Raw genomic sequence first — 15,736 nt, forward strand, 5'->3', positions numbered from 1 at the left:
CGTATTTAAAATTGGAAAAATAAATGGGAAAGATCTTGAAGAACTTATGTCAGTACTTAGCATGGGATTAGTTTAAAAATACTTTCCAGCGGTAAACAAAGCATGAGTTTAGCGAGCATGTTGTGAGTAAAGAAGAATCAGAAATGCGAGATTTAATCAGTGCACCATTGAAGGCATGTGTGGATGAAGTGCGTAGCTATAAAATTGAAAACTGTTTGCGTAAATGGAAGCTGGACTGAGAAAATGATTTTAAATTACCAATATGGGGATTCTATGTATAGTTAGGTGTTGAAGTAGGTAAGTCACAAGATTTGTTCGATTATAAGGGGAAAAAATGATTAATTGCTCTTATGTTGTAAAATGTAAGTTACCCATTTCATCCACTCATGTCCTCAATAAAGAATATATCAGAAACTTGCTTCTGCTCGTACATAGCATGACTAACGAAGAGCAGGATCTGCGCCGGATCACCAGGGTACGTTGCTTTCAATTACTAATGCATGCTTGTAAATACGCATTAAAAACAAACTGTTCTATATTCAAAATTGACACTTGGCGCCATTTTTTGTGCATTTAAAACGAACTGTTCTATATTTAAATTTGACACTTGGCGACGCTCTTTTTAGGTTATATTTGTGACATGTATTTTTATATGGTTTTGATATAGGCGTTGGAGGACGAGTTCACGACGCAGTTGGAGGAGCAGGAGCGGATGGCGGCGAACGCGCGACTCCCGCCCCCCACTTCCACCATGCCGCAGCACAGCTCCACTCTACACTCGTCCAGAACCAGCCTAGCCTCCAGTCACTACGAATGATTGTATATAGTCGAAGTATTCAACTGGAAATGCATAATGCACAAATAAATATGGCCCTTTAGTGTCTAAATTGGCCACGAATTCTTTCCGAGAATTTTTAGCGGAAAGAAAGTATTGTCTATGGTTAAAATTGTTGCGGTCCTAGCCGGTCGCCATGGAGACTAAAAAGGAAGTTGGCGCCAAAACGAAATGGCGCTGTACCTACTACCAGATATTTTCTTATTCCTAGTCTCCCTGGCTCCGGTAGCACTGAAGCGAGTGCCAAATTATTATAACACTCCTGTAATATGGCCACTTAATTTGGAGTTTTTATCGCGAATGTTTCATTTATTTTTGCTAATAAGTAATTTTACAATGAGTTTTGATAAACGATTGTAGTGTATTTTTTTTAGTTTTACGCCCATAATGTACAATATTGACTTAGGGACGAGTATGTACCAAATGAGGAGCTCCAACAATTATATTGAACCACGTTTAATGTCAACTTACAAATTGTTATTTGTTGAACTTGTAAGTGCTCTATAATATTTATTTATACTAGATAGTTCCTTCTTTTACCTTCCCCATAGAGACATTTATTAAAGTTACAATAATCGGTTATAATTACTACTAAGATTTTTCGCTGTATTATTTACTACACTTCCCATCCATTAGAAAAGTTAACACCCAATATAATCTAGTATTAATCGAGTCCTTCCATTTTCGAAAACATATCAGTAATTTTAGTTTCGGGAAACGTGGTACAATATAAACATTATATTATACATATTATATGTGAAATGAATGATACGAAACGATGGAATTGATAGCTAAATCGTGGTGCTTGCGTATGCGCAACGTCGAGACTGCTCGCTTATAAGACACCAATGTGGTATTAAAATTTATGACTTTTGTGTAATATAGTAGATCTACCAAAGATTATAAAATTGAGCATCAACTACAATACATAAGATATGGCCGTGAAATAGCGTTGTTGTAAAACCAGCCTTACTTTGTTGTTTATAGAACTTTCTTACTTTTTGTAGTTTAAATTCAAATGTAGGTTATCGTACTATAAAGAAATACAGTGGCATGATAATTTGGCCGATGTTATAGCAATTCTATTAAAGTTAAAGTTGCACTTAACAGAGTGTAGAAAGAAAGGCTAAGAAAATAAATGTACTTATTACCATCTTTGGTGGATCTATGGTATTGCAGTGTTCGTGTTAGGTGTATGAAATCGGCCTAAATATTGGTAGGATGTCGGAATGGGTGATTTTCGAACTGTTTTTTCCATATCGTTAGGTTAGGGTCGCATTAACAAAGACTTTATTTTAGATATCGTGTGCTTACAATGATTAGTCATCGATGTAAATTTTGTACAGTAGCTGACCAGAGCCGGTCCGCTGTGGTGACTGAATGTAGATATAGGCGGAATATTTCCCTGTACAGTATTTCATTATTTAAACTACTTAATGTAAATTAACTGGATCTAATTCGAACCACGAGTCACAAAATTTCATATTATATCGTGTGAAATTCTGTGGCCGGCCTCGTGGTCCAAACTACGACCATTTCTAACAAAGCCAACTATCGACTGAACTTGAAATTGGTCTCGCTAGATGGCGCTGAGCAAAACGATGAACAGTCTCACGCTCGATATCGACCCTTGCTATCTAGTGTGGAGAATTTTGTAATGGATTAGAAACTGACAGCGCCATCTAGCGACAAAAACATGGCAAATATCCATGATAGTATGAACTCTGCAATCGTCTACTCTGTTGTATAAGAAATGTGTGTTTTAAACGTAGGTGCAGGTAGATTTTGTCATAACGTGGTGAAAAATCTTGAATATATTTCCGTTTTCTCATCGAATAACGTTTCTATCTTTAATTTGAAACTCCACAGACTAAACCAAAGACGCTTTCTACAATAAACCTAGTCTCTGAAAGCTTCGAAACTTAAAACGAGAGATAAACGTACATTGCAAATAACGGATAATGAAAGTATAAAAATAATTATAGGCCGCGCATAATTCTAAGATCGCTCGGAGAATATGGAGAGGGCAATCGTCGCATGTGTTCGGTAACGTGTCGCAGTTTGATCTATCAATAACGACTCGTCTGCTCACTGAGCTTTGCCCCAACAAGAAATTTAAAAATAGAACATAATATTAGCTTTCCCTTCCATTTTTGCTCAGCGATCTTAAAATTGTACCCGGCCTATAGTAAATGCAAAGAATTTACGTATTGGATGTCAATTCCGCCAGTCGCGATATTTCTAAATACGCTTATACATGTACAAGAGAAGATAGAATTTTATTGAATCTGATGTCTACTGTATGTTAATACTGGTCACTATTTTAACCAAAAAAACTTAAGAATTATTGTCCAGTGCTTAAGTTTTTATTTTGTAACATAATATATCAAATACATCGTGCGTTTAGTTTTTACGACAAGCTTTGTTTATATCTTGCAGGTCTCGTATCATATCTGATACGATATCCTAAGTGTTCATAACTAGAACATGTGTTATTTTGCATAGGACAATAAAAATGTAAAAAAAAAACGTTTGTTTTTAATTTTTTTATCAATAATGCATTTTCAAATAATGAATTTGAGATTACCACAGTATTTGATGTGTAATATAACACGATAGCCATAGCAGATAATGTTAATTTTATTTTTTCATGTAAAGGTTAAAAAATAAATTATTGTTACATTACGAAATATAAAGAACTTAATTTGTATAATGTATTGTTTTTTTTTATTTCTTTATTGTTTTATTTTATTTCTTTACTTCTGCAAGTACAGCTCCCCTAAAAGTTTTCTTACTATTCTGGAGCTCATAACAATGATCTAATTTTAGTAGTCCACAATAGGCAAATCCCATGGTTTTAGAAGGTTAAAGGCATCTAAGATTACATGTTTAGTTTCTAAATCCTTTGGCTATATCTGGAAACTAGACGTCGTTTCTTCTTGAAGAGACTGTTGTGCGCGGGCAAATAGGAATATACTTTGGTGACAGTAGAAAATTTACTCAATTTTTTAAGACTGTCTCTACTATGCTTTTTAAACTTGGTCGAATTAAACGCTGAAAATGAGAAACCAGTCATTTGATATGATCTTTGTTGAATGTTTCCACAGATGTCAATATTTAGTATATTTTGAGATACTAGCTTACATCTGTTATATTTTTCTCTCGCATCACTATCATATTCTTCCATTGTAATTTTGCCTAATAGTGGTATTTTGTAGAGCTGTCATTTGGCCATAAAGTAACTGACAATTTTGGCTATCATATATTTTGTCAAACACAATTGTTACATTTTTAAGAAATAAATCAAGCCACGGCTAAAAACAATATACCGATAATCGCAAAAACCACAAAATCTTTTTGAAAAATGGGATCACAGTTGCCATTATAGGTATCAATAATATAGAATTGAAAATAAGACGAGTGTGTGATAAATTATAAAGTATTTATTTAAGATCTTATCGGAAAGTTAGTATAATTGTATAGACTTATCCTAAGCAGCCACGCCGTCCTGAGCGCCTTCCTCTTCTGAAAAAGAAAATTCTTATTTTGAATAATAATAAATAATTAAAGATAGTTAACAGATCATATTTCGCGCCATCAACAAACTATATTTGCGCAATTATAATTTTTATCCCAGAAAAATCACGAACTAATTTCTATACAACTGAGTTGCGACTTGCGGGGTATACTCGTGTCTCGTACTCATATAAGTAGTAGTGTTAGATTCCCATTAGCCATAATAATCGTACTTGCTAAAAATACGACTGCTGATATTATCGTGCGCAGCAACAGTCTGCGATTTTCCTGGCGCTGTTAGGCCCAATTCACACCGGATCGGCAGCGGCGCGAAGAGCACTTTTAGTGCGAAATAATTTTAAACTTTATTTACATACTTATAACTACTAGTATCGCTTGAAAACTTCAAAAGGGCTCGAGGCGCCGCGGGCGGCCGCGCGACCGTCGGCGGAAAGTGCTCGCGGCTTCCCGCGACCGCGCGCGTCGTCGCGAGGCGCCTCGAGGCGACGGACGCGCGGTGCACAGTGGATCGAAAATCGAGTATCATAGACATAAGAACTTGAATTTCCAGATGTCATTTTTTTGGGCTGAAATATGGTCTCCTAGTTGTTATTACATAATAAAATGTAAAAAGACGCAGCTACGTGTAATAATAAGGGAGTACCTTTTTTATGAAAGTAAAGAACACGGATCATTTAACAAAAAAACAATAGAATATGTCAAGTAGTTCCAGACAATTTAATTTAATTCAGTTGGAAGTTTTAAATTGTTACTGGGGACACTGAAAAAAGAGAGGGTTGATACATTATATCACCATAATAATTTCTTTCTTCTTTCTATTTGAATTAAGTTTTTAATTAACCAAAATAAAGTACCAATGGGCAGTTTTTAATTAACCAAAATGAAGTACAAATGGTGCCGTAATACAAAATACGCCAAAATGTGAGTAATAATTAGTACTATAATAGTGTGTGAAGATATAACGGCCAACCATGCGATTCCAGAGATATGCTCATTTTTCATGTCGGCTCCATACTAAGATTTCTTAAAAAAAATATTACTCCCTTATTATTACACGTAGATGAGTCTTTTTACATTTCATTATGTAATAACAACTAGGAAAACATATTTCAGCCCAAAAAAATGACATCTAGAAATTCTAGTTCCTATGTCTATGAAACTCGATTTTCGATCCACTGTGTGGCGCTCTGAAGGTAGTGTGCGGCCGCGAGCGTCCACAAGCGGCCGCCCGCGGCGACGCGAGCCGCCTCTGCCGGCCTCGCCGCGTCTCTTCGCGCCGCTGCCGGCCGCTGCCGATCCGGTGTGAATTGGCCCTTACGCACCGCGGCGCTAACTGCTATTATATACTTGCTATTTTTCACTCGGTGATGAGCGGTGCAATGCAAACCGAGAGTTCACGATGCCGATTAGCAAATACCAAAGCAATAGCACGTAACTATGACATGAAAATTAGCATGTTAATGAAATGAAATAGGTCTTACCCTTGTCATCGGTGTCCATGGGCTCCGGCGTCTCCTGGTAGGCGGGCGCGAGTGGGGACACCACGACGCCGTCCCACACCGTGATCTCGGTCGAGATGTCCTTGCCGCCCTCGAACGGCTGCAGCCCCAGCACGTAGCGGTGACCGCCGCGGGCGACCACACGCAGCAGACTGAAAATGGACAATTAATTAAATAAATAAATTAATTGATCATAATAATGTATATGGCCGCTTTCACACCATATGTCAGTCTGGTTCTTGAAGAATGTGATACGAGTACAGAAGGTACCAAAACTGTTTATGTATCTGGTATAACGTCATATTTGTAAAATTAATACTAAAAGTAGCAGCACTGAGAGAATATTTTATTTTATTTTTGTATGGGTTTTGTGACATTGGAGTATTTCTCAAAGTCACATACAATAAACATAAGTATGTGCATGAATGTTTACAATGATTATAGGTGCGTAATTGTAAAATAAAATGTTGTTTTTTTAACTTACGTCTGCGCGGTGGCGGCCGCGTGATCTTGAGCGGGCAGGTCTAGCGCGGTGTGGGCGCGCGCGTGCGCCGCCTCGCACGGATCCGGCAGACCAGCGCACCCCGGCAGGAACAGACCGCCCGCCAGCAGGGACAGCGCGCGACTGACGACAGATAATATAAGATGATATGGTGAGACTTCATATACGTCATGTGTATGGGCTGTTTATATTTGGCCTCTGCCGCTGATGGAAATATTTCCCTGAATACCTTTGCGGCAGAAACGACGCGAGTGAGTCTTTACTCTTTACACTCAGCCTTCTACTCACTTGCCGCGCCGCGCTGCCCACTTCCCTGTCCAACACCTAACTCCTGAGTGTGAATGAATGTCACATTAAACTATACAAATTAATATGAGTATATTTGAACCGGCAGCATGCAGGCGGAGCAATTGCGCGGCGGACCTAATATAGTTACTCTTCATTCCAATTTTGTCTGTGTCGTTACACGTCGTTATGTCATGACGTTACGTCTGAGAAAAAGAAGCTGGAAGGAAAACCTAAAGTGGACATTCTTCAGATTTAGCTGAACTAATTACCGGAATGCAACATTGATGGGCAGCGCCTGTCGGGCGGGGTTGTTCATGATGCAGTGGTGCGCCAGCAGGTCGATCATCCACGGCGTCAGCGGCTCCAGACCAGCGTGACGCGCGCACATGTCGCGCAGGAGACGAATCAGCACCTGCACATACATTATATCATTTTATCTATGGACGCTTCACACCACGTCGGTCTGGCCCCGAGCTAAGTACCTGATGGACTTGTGTTATGGGTACCAGACAACGGAAATATATTTAATACATATTTTATACTATACGATTTCATACACGGGGTGGCAGAAATAAAGTGACCTACCCATCTATACTTATTACTTATTTACTTATAATAATATAAAGCAGAAGAGTTTGTTTGTTTGAATGTGCTAATCTCAGAAACTACTAGTCCGATTTGAAAAATTCTTTCAGTGTTAGATAGCCCATTTATGGAGGAAAGCTATAGGCTATATTTTATCACGCAAAAACTGATAGGAGCGAAGAAATAGAGGAAAATATGGAGAAAACGGGGGAAATTATTTGAAAGGGCTTATCTCACGAACTACAGGACCAATTTTTCTGTTATTTGGCATACATAAGAAGTAGACCACATGAAGGATTATAGACAATTTTTTGTGGAGTAATCCGTCTGTGAAATGTCTAATTTACGCGGGCGAAGCCGCGCGGAACGTATAGTAAAAATATAAATTTGGCAGTGGTTCAAGCAAATTACTTACCTTGATGGAAGAATGATGAGCATTCTCCTCAAACCAACGGCTGTGTCTGATAGCAGCCAGGTGGCTGTTTATGACTTTGTAGTCCAGATGCACCTAAAAATTAATATACAAAGTGGTTATAATTATACATGATTCTGTATGTTTTGAGTTTAATGCCTTGCACTATCAAAGGCATAGGCGTAGCCGTATTAAGGTAGAATGTAGATTTAAAGACTTAGTTAGCGGCGATTCGTATTGTTTGCTTGTTTTGTTTAATTTTAATTTGTAGTTAATGTAGTTGCTGTTAAACAGTGGTGGTTGGTTTTTTCTATACTTAAAAAATCACCCGGGGGGGGGGGGTTGACTGCTGCCCCACCCTGAGCCCAAGACTGGCTACGCCCATGATCAAAGGTTGCCTTATAAGACATCTAAATGATGAAAGACAGCCACAAATTTATATTAGTATATTTTACAATTCTTGCTTTTTTTATAAAATAAGGGACACTCGCGATATCAGAAGTGCTGCAGGCCTTTTAAGAGGGAATACACTCTCTTCTTGAAGGTTTGCAGGTCGTATAGGTCCAGAAATACTGCTGGCGACAGTTCGTTCCAGAGTTATACAGTGCGCGGCAGAAAGTTACGCGAGAAACGCACGGTGGTTGCTAAGTCACTTACATCCTGCTCCAATTTACGCAGATTCTGATGCAGCGTGGTCACCAGAACTCTGACGGCAGCAGCACTAGCGCTGACGGTGAAGCCGCGCTCGTGACATGCGCTGGTCACGTTGCCCAGTCCCTCCGCACGCATCAGCTTGTTCAGCTCCTCATTCACCTGTCAATTTGTATACAAATTACACATTCTTGTGCAGAATAATGAGTTATTTGAAGTACAAATCAAATATTATAATAAACTGATATAGCCTTTTTTATAGTATTTTAATTTTAACTAGTACAAGTTACAACTCATTGCAGATTTACTTTATTACATTACCATGGCTAACATAGAAAGGGTTTCTTGAAATAGGCCACTTGGTCCCTAAAATCTGACAGTATTATTACTGTTATTGTTCTGTGAATGCAGATAAAGCTCACCTTATTAGAAAGACCTTCAACAGCCTCTTTGGTGGGCAAAGTCTTCATGATAACAACAATGTCTGCCACATTCTTGCCCGCCATCATCGTCCCCTTCTTGTATGAACCAACTTGACGGACTTCCTCTAATTGCTGAAATTACAAAAGGGATTTTATCCCTTCATCTGTCACGAACTGTCAAACCATTTTCGAAAATGTATCAAAATGCTCTTAGGGCTTACCCTAACAACTAACTGTCTTAACTCTTAAGTTAAGACACCCATTTTGGGTGCTTGACAGACGAGCTATTAAAATTCACAAAGTCTATTTATGTACACACTACACAACATATTATATTAAATGTTTCCATAATCAAATATTAAATATTATGACACTTACACATGCTGCAAAATCTCCAGGAGCCACCACAAGATTATCCAGTACTGTCTGCAACTTTGTGACCAGAGACAACACCGCTGACTGCTCTGCTGGGGTAGGGCATAACTCAGCATGGCGTTTTAGTAAAGCCTGAAATATAACATAAGCTTTTTTAGTGATGAAGAATAAAATAACTTATTTCATGAAGGATTTATGTATATATATATATATATCAACATTTTACCAAACGAAGCCATATAAAGCGGTAATATTTAGATTTAAATATAGTATCACACACACAGTTCGGAACAATGTTTGTGACATTTTTAACAGGAAGTATTACCTGAGTCAATGCTGAATCATCTGGAGCCGGTTTACACCTGGGGAAAGCTGGTTCAGCTAGAATCAGGTCGAAAGGTGGCCTGAGCATTAACACTCGGGGTCTGTTGAATGGTGGCCGCCCCATACCGCCTCTTCCTGGTAGTCCTCTGCCTCTGCCGGCACCGCGAACCATTTCAAAACTAGTATTATCAAATGAAAAGTTTAGGGACGCTTTTTAACTTATCAGGATAAGATAAAACTATAAAGTGGAAACAAATAACACTAGAAAATAAATCGAAATTTAGCAAATTCTTTAGAAATCACAAATTAATGATCATCAAAATTTAGGGGACGCGATTTTTGACAGTACAACTTTTTTAGGTTAGACCATAGATATATATATTTTTTTAATTCGTGTCGGAGACGGGACAGGCAAAGGGAGCGTTGCTTAGACCATAGATAATACAAATTACAATGTTAGACCATAAACAATAGAGTTCACGTTCCCCAAAGATATTTTACTTCTCCAAAGCCGTTTAAAAAAAAAGACATTGACATTTGACACTTGATTGACTTAGCGTTGCTTAGACCATAGATAATACAAATTACAATGTTAGACCATAAACAATAGAGTTCACGTTCCCCAAAGATATTTTACTTCTCCAAAGCCGTTTAAAAAAAAAGACATTGACATTTGACACTTGAGTGACTTGACATTGACAGTTAAATTTTCAAAATGACGTGGAGTTGTAGGTGGAGGTTATGATTGTTATTAATTTTTAATTCAAGTTATTTTAATATTTGTGAAGAAACAGTATAAATAAGACTACATAAAAATAAATCACTATGATTGAGATAACGGATACTCAAAGTATGTATTATTTCCATTTATAAAGAAATGTCAATTCACCAGTTCTTAGTTCAAGCTATTAAACATTTTTATACTTACTCATATTAATATGATAATATCTCGATAACAATGAAATAATCAATAATGAAATATATCCTTAAAGTCTTAACTTTGAAGCCATATCAATATTTATTATGATTATTTATATACTTTTACTAAATTGGCATGATAGCAAAACTTTTTTTTAAATTGTTTATCTAAAAAAAATACATTTCTTTATATATTTTAAAATTTTACTTTATAATTGCTAAATAAATAGTATATTGCCCTTTTAGAAATTGGTGTTGGTCTGGCGGGGTTTGGTATGACATTCCTTTTCCTCGGAGTTCTGCTGCTGTTTGATAAAGGCTTGCTAGCTATTGGAAATGTAAGTTTATTTTATCAATTTTTTCAAGTTAGTGGACACAATCAATATGCTTACTACACCACTGTATTTACACTAATTATCACTAAGATATATAAAGTTTTTACTAAAAAAATATGTTTAAATCTTGCACTACTCTAAGCTTGCATTTGCAACTTTTTATGTTAGTTATAGTTAGTTACTACCTCTTTACTATAAAACTTTATGTACTGAAAGTTTTGTGTCACATACATTGGAATTTGGAACAGTTGATTGATAAATACATACTTATTACATATTGTGTAGGCTATGCAGCTGTGTAGATTTTTAATAGTAATAGGACAGACTTCAAATGTTTACCCATTTTTTTCAATTTCATATATTAATCATAGTATTGAATGAAATAAATATTTTTTAAAGTATTATAATATTCTATTTTCAGATACTTTTCATATGTGGACTTGCATGTGTCATTGGACTCCAGAGGACATTCTTCTTCTTTTTCCAAAGACATAAAGTGAAGGCATCTGTTGCATTTTTTGGAGGCATCATCATAGTCCTATTAGGATGGCCTATGATTGGAATGATAGCCGAGATCTACGGCTTTCTGCTGTTGTTCAGGTAAGGACACAATTTTAGGGCCCACAATACCAATGTCAATGATAAGGTTTTGTACTATCAGAGAAGTTGATTCCTGTGCAGATGGCGGACCTATTAGTAATTTGTTCGCATTATGTTGAACCCATCAGACCGATCACAGCTAACATTGAATTGACATAAGCCGACCAAACGACATAGGTCCGTCAACTGCCTAGGAATCAATTTCCTCAATGGTACATTGTTTTGTATTTGCTTGAATAATTAATAATCATCAAATCAAAGTCTCGATAATAGAGGTATTTCTGTTGAATGTGTGCATGGAAGTCCTAATATCAAAAAAGTTAGCATTCCTGTGAAGAACCCAGAAATGTATTTTGTGTCAAAAGTTAAAATTTTCTTTATGAAAAACACTATTAGGTCTTTAGATAGACTTTGACTTTAAAAAGAGCGAATGCCCATTATTATTAATTTTGGACTTACTTGTATATAGTAAACATAATATTATACATTACTCATTATACTGATCAATATAATTTTCTGTTTTCAGGGGTTTCCTGCCAGCAGCTATAAACTTCCTCAGAATGGTTCCTGTTTTGGGATCATTGCTTAACCTACCTATTATAAGAGGGGTATGTATGATATATTTGAATATGTATATTTAAATTACCTTAACAAATTATGCAAGTTTACTCGAATAATAAAATTTTATTTGAATGATACTTATTAAAAAAATTTTTTGATGGTTATTTTCTGAATACCTATTAAACACTTAGGGTCAATTTATAATAGCACAAAGTTGAAGCGAAGTGAATTCCCAAAAACTCAACACAAAAAATTCAACCTTAACCCTACCCATACCCAGAGTGTAACGCATACATTACTTCTGCGAGGCCAATCAGCGATGGTCGGGCGTATTCACGCCAACTCGCGCGGATGCGCGCGCCTTTTTAAATTCTCAGAAGTAATAAAGTGCGTTAACGCTTTGGAGTTAAGGCTGAATTTGTTATGTTCAGTTTTAATAATTCGCTTCGATGCGCTTCGACTCTGCGCTAGTATAAATAGACCCTTAAAAGTTACTATTACTTAAAGTATGTTATACACTATTTGTGGTATTTTGCGAAAGCTTTAAATTGATAGATGAAACTAAGACACTAGACAGTAAATGAAAAGTTATGTTTGACGTTTGACAACATTTCTGTCAATATAATAATATAACATTATTATATCCGAAAAAAAACGATCACAACATAATAATAATAATAATAATATCTATGGACGCTTCACACCACGTCAGTCTGGCCCCGTGCTAAGTACCTAAAGGACTTGTGTTACAGGTACCAGACAACGGAAATATATTTAATACTTTTATTTATACTATACATATATTTAAGATTTTTATTATATCATACACATATTTAATACACATCCAGACCTGGGAACATTGAAAACTTTTTTGTTCCGTCGGCGGGATTCGAACCCGCGACCCCTGGATTGAGCTGTCGGTAGCTCAATTCACGCGCTCACCACTGAGCCACAGAGGTCGTCAAAATGCCTTCTATTTTGATCGTTTTTAAAGTTAATTGGAATGTGGGGTATGTGCCGCATGTTGGATTTTGGTCGATTTTTTTACTGTAGGTATGTGCTAGTAGCAGCGCCCTCTGCTTCGACCATTGTGTAATATTTCCTATTACACTACTATACTCAGAGTTTCTTTTCTTGAATCAACATAAGTTTTTTCTTTTCAGATTGTAGACAGGATAGCAGGTGATACGGGTCGGAACATGGTATGATAATACCGCTCTATCCAACAAAGACTTTCTAGTGTATTATGTGTAATGTGTATATTTAATCTGTGTGTGATCTGGATGGGGAATAAATGAAGTCAATTTATAATATTTACTGTATATTTATTCGTCTTAATAACTCTAATGTAATGTTCTGAAAATTGGTGGCAAAAAGCATAATCCCTTGAGCTTTTTATGGGTAGCAGGTAGTATAGAACATATCAAGAAACGTCTTTAACTTAAGAGCCTACTGTCAAAACGCTAGCCCCGCCTACACACAACTCTATCCTCCAATCCTGATACAATGATTCCATGAATCGTGCTCCCGGGCAATGCGCTTTAGGCTGCAGCTAATAGTGAACAATATCGCGTAACAACGGTTCCCGCATTATAGCGCGAAAGTAAAGGTCGTAAGTCCTAAAAATATTTTTCATGATAACCAAAAAAAAAAGGGTGTGATTGTAGTAGTGCAAGTTATTTAATAATAGTAACTCAATAAGTGTAACATATATTTCTTGAAAAGCTCAGAAAGGTTCATAATTTAGAAAAATATTTCTATCGAGTCAAAATAAGTGAATCATATTTTCCGTTAGTCAAATATCAGATAAATATACAATGATTAAATAAATCTCAATTTCATTTGAGTCAATCGTCCTCCGGGATCGTAATACTTATTAGAAAACACAGCAAAATTTGACAGGTGACTCTCCGATCCTTGCCGCAGGGACCGCGCCGAGTAAAATTAAACCTGTAGCCTTGGTCAAGGTGGCATTTAAAAAAAATAGATACAAAAAAATGATTTTTTTTTGGTCGCGGTCGCTTGCCGCGTTAATCGGAACGGTACCTTTAGGCGTTAGTTAAATACTAAAAAAAGGCTTTGCATTTAATCACAGGCAGCTCGTAATAATCCTTAATAGAAACGTTACTTTGCGAAATTTCATAGCCAAAAATTTGTGGTCTATATTCTTTAGCCAGTTCCCGCGAAATTAACACAAGCTGTAAATAAATGAGTGAGTGCTTGAATAGTTGGGAAGCCATGACCTGTAACATTTCTCATTCGTGTAGTACCATAAGCCTAAACCACTGATAAATGAAATCTCAGATTATATTTAATCTAATATAGAATAGGATAGGACAGGGCTTCCCAAACTTATTTGTACTGTGACGCCCTTGGGAGTTGGGACTTAGCCATTTCTTTACGACGCCCCTCAACCCAGCCCCCAAAAATACTTGCTTTTTTTCTTTTTTAGAACCAGCCTACATAGCTTATCATATTATAAACACTATTAAGATATTTATATTTTTATTAGGAAATAATGACCCAATCAAAACATAAGCATAAAAATTAAAAGAGATATTTATAAAAGATATTAAAGCCAGCAAGGCTGGCTAATGTGAAGGCTGCGCTTGCTTTTCTGAGCATATAGCTTCTGAGCTTCTGAAACCGGGGATTTAGACTGCCCGGGAATCCTGGGATTTATGATGGACATAATGCGCGCGGCGCTTACTCGATTCGGTTTTGTTGACATCAGACATGCGACGCCCCTGGGACAGTGTCGCGACGCCCCGGGACGTCGCGACACACAGTTTAGGAAGCCCTGGGATAGGATATTTTCTGCGTTCCTTTCACGTCCCTTCCACAACTGCTATTCGCTTTTTATGCTTTTAATCGGCCTTTTCATTACTTTAGCAGCTTTTCAATTTTCTAAGCTTCTAATGTTTTTGTCTAGGATGGATAATTAAATTGAAGAAGAAAGAAAACATTAACAACGTTGCCTTGCAGTAAACCATTTTTTAGCAAAGTTTATTAGAAAAGAACATGTAACTGTTGTATAAAATCGATGGTAAAATGTATGTTATGTACAATATTATTATTTTTTACGAGGTTCGCCATTTTAAGTACTGTTTACTGTTTTGTCATATTTCAGGTAAATTACGTACTTATTTCTCTACATAATAAAGCTGTAACTACATTCCAACATTTGAAATCATTGTAAATATAGTATTTTTGTTCTGTGTTTCAAAAATTAAACGACATATTTATTATAAAATGTAAAAATGTATTTTATTGAGATTTTTTTCACGTTGGCCCCTTTAAGTTTATTCAAAAGAGTAGAGTGACAAGGTTCCCTGTTTTTCAGATAGAGGTTAACTAGGGCACCTAATGACATAAGAGTTAAGGCTATAGTACCTAATCTATGGTACCTACCTAGAACTGACGAAATATAATATAATATTAGTTCAATATCTTTAAACTGAAGAAGACAGGCGCGGTCGCTGAAATTTTGGAGGGGGTCACTCACTATACTAAAAATTTATTGGCAAAAATTTCCTTTTATTATTAGGCAAGATTTTGAGATTTTTCAATTTGACCTGAGATTTTGGAGGAGGGGTCATGTCCCCTGTGACCCCCCCCCCCCCCCCCCCCCCCCCCAATAATAGCAGTCAAGTTAGCAGCCTTGACAATCGCGTCTGTCCATCGTGTAGCCACTCTGCCTCTGCCTCTGCCTCTGCCTCTTTTGCCCTGTAATTGCCCAGCTAGTCACTTTTCTGCTGGTGAAAGCTTCAATTGTGTAATGGCTCGTCAGAGGTTCTGACTATTAGACAGTTGAAACTCTATCTCCTTATTCCTTAACCAAACTCCGTCTAATTAAACGTCTGACGTCCGAGTTTGGTTAAGGAGATAGAGT

General features: G+C 36.8%; 3 protein-coding genes across 4 annotated transcripts in view; 2 read left to right on the forward strand and 1 right to left on the reverse strand.

Moving 5' to 3' along the window:
- Positions 1-2,751, forward strand: part of LOC121725359 (serine/threonine-protein kinase 10) — a 117,865-nt gene extending 115,114 nt beyond the window's left edge. The window contains exon 27 of one of the 2 annotated variants that reach the window (XM_042112249.1): positions 668-2,751. In XM_042112249.1, coding sequence (XP_041968183.1) covers positions 668-817 — 150 coding nt within the window. In that variant the 3' untranslated portion in view covers positions 818-2,751. The remainder of the gene's footprint in view (positions 1-667) is intronic. The other variant, XM_042112251.1, reaches the window with a different exon arrangement.
- A 1,512-nt stretch (positions 2,752-4,263) lies between these two features.
- Positions 4,264-9,778, reverse strand: LOC121725460 (interleukin enhancer-binding factor 2 homolog). The gene is made up of 9 exons (XM_042112462.1): positions 9,432-9,778; positions 9,110-9,238; positions 8,732-8,863; positions 8,316-8,471; positions 7,662-7,754; positions 6,931-7,073; positions 6,356-6,496; positions 5,854-6,023; positions 4,264-4,360 (listed from the first exon to the last, which is right to left on the reverse strand). The coding sequence occupies exons 1-9, from the start codon at positions 9,600-9,602 to the stop codon at positions 4,326-4,328; spliced, it is 1,170 nt and encodes a 389-aa protein (XP_041968396.1). The 5' UTR covers positions 9,603-9,778; the 3' UTR covers positions 4,264-4,325.
- A 378-nt stretch (positions 9,779-10,156) lies between these two features.
- LOC121740494 (vesicle transport protein GOT1B) lies at positions 10,157-15,067 on the forward strand. The gene is made up of 6 exons (XM_042133196.1): positions 10,157-10,280; positions 10,595-10,686; positions 11,105-11,283; positions 11,810-11,891; positions 13,008-13,046; positions 14,777-15,067. The coding sequence occupies exons 1-6, from the start codon at positions 10,256-10,258 to the stop codon at positions 14,783-14,785; spliced, it is 426 nt and encodes a 141-aa protein (XP_041989130.1). The 5' UTR covers positions 10,157-10,255; the 3' UTR covers positions 14,786-15,067.
- The last annotated feature ends 669 nt before the right edge of the window (positions 15,068-15,736 follow it).

This window comes from Aricia agestis, chromosome 3 (assembly GCF_905147365.1).
Source record: "Aricia agestis chromosome 3, ilAriAges1.1, whole genome shotgun sequence".
Taxonomy (NCBI): Eukaryota; Metazoa; Arthropoda; class Insecta; order Lepidoptera; family Lycaenidae; genus Aricia; species Aricia agestis.

Coding starts and splice junctions, on each gene's coding strand:
- LOC121725460 (XM_042112462.1), bottom strand. CDS start 9,602: ATGGTTCGCGGTGCCGGCAGAGGCAGAGGACTACCAGGAAGAGGCGGT. Junction 7,074..7,661: donor CTCATCATTCTTCCATCAAG/GTAAGTAATTTG, acceptor ATGTATGTGCAG/GTGCTGATTCGTCTCCTGCG. Junction 4,361..5,853: donor CATGGACACCGATGACAAGG/GTAAGACCTATT, acceptor TTTCTTTTTCAG/AAGAGGAAGGCGCTCAGGAC.
- LOC121740494 (XM_042133196.1), top strand. CDS start 10,256: ATGATTGAGATAACGGATACTCAAA. Junction 10,281..10,594: donor TGAGATAACGGATACTCAAA/GTATGTATTATT, acceptor TTGCCCTTTTAG/AAATTGGTGTTGGTCTGGCG. Junction 10,687..11,104: donor GCTTGCTAGCTATTGGAAAT/GTAAGTTTATTT, acceptor TTCTATTTTCAG/ATACTTTTCATATGTGGACT.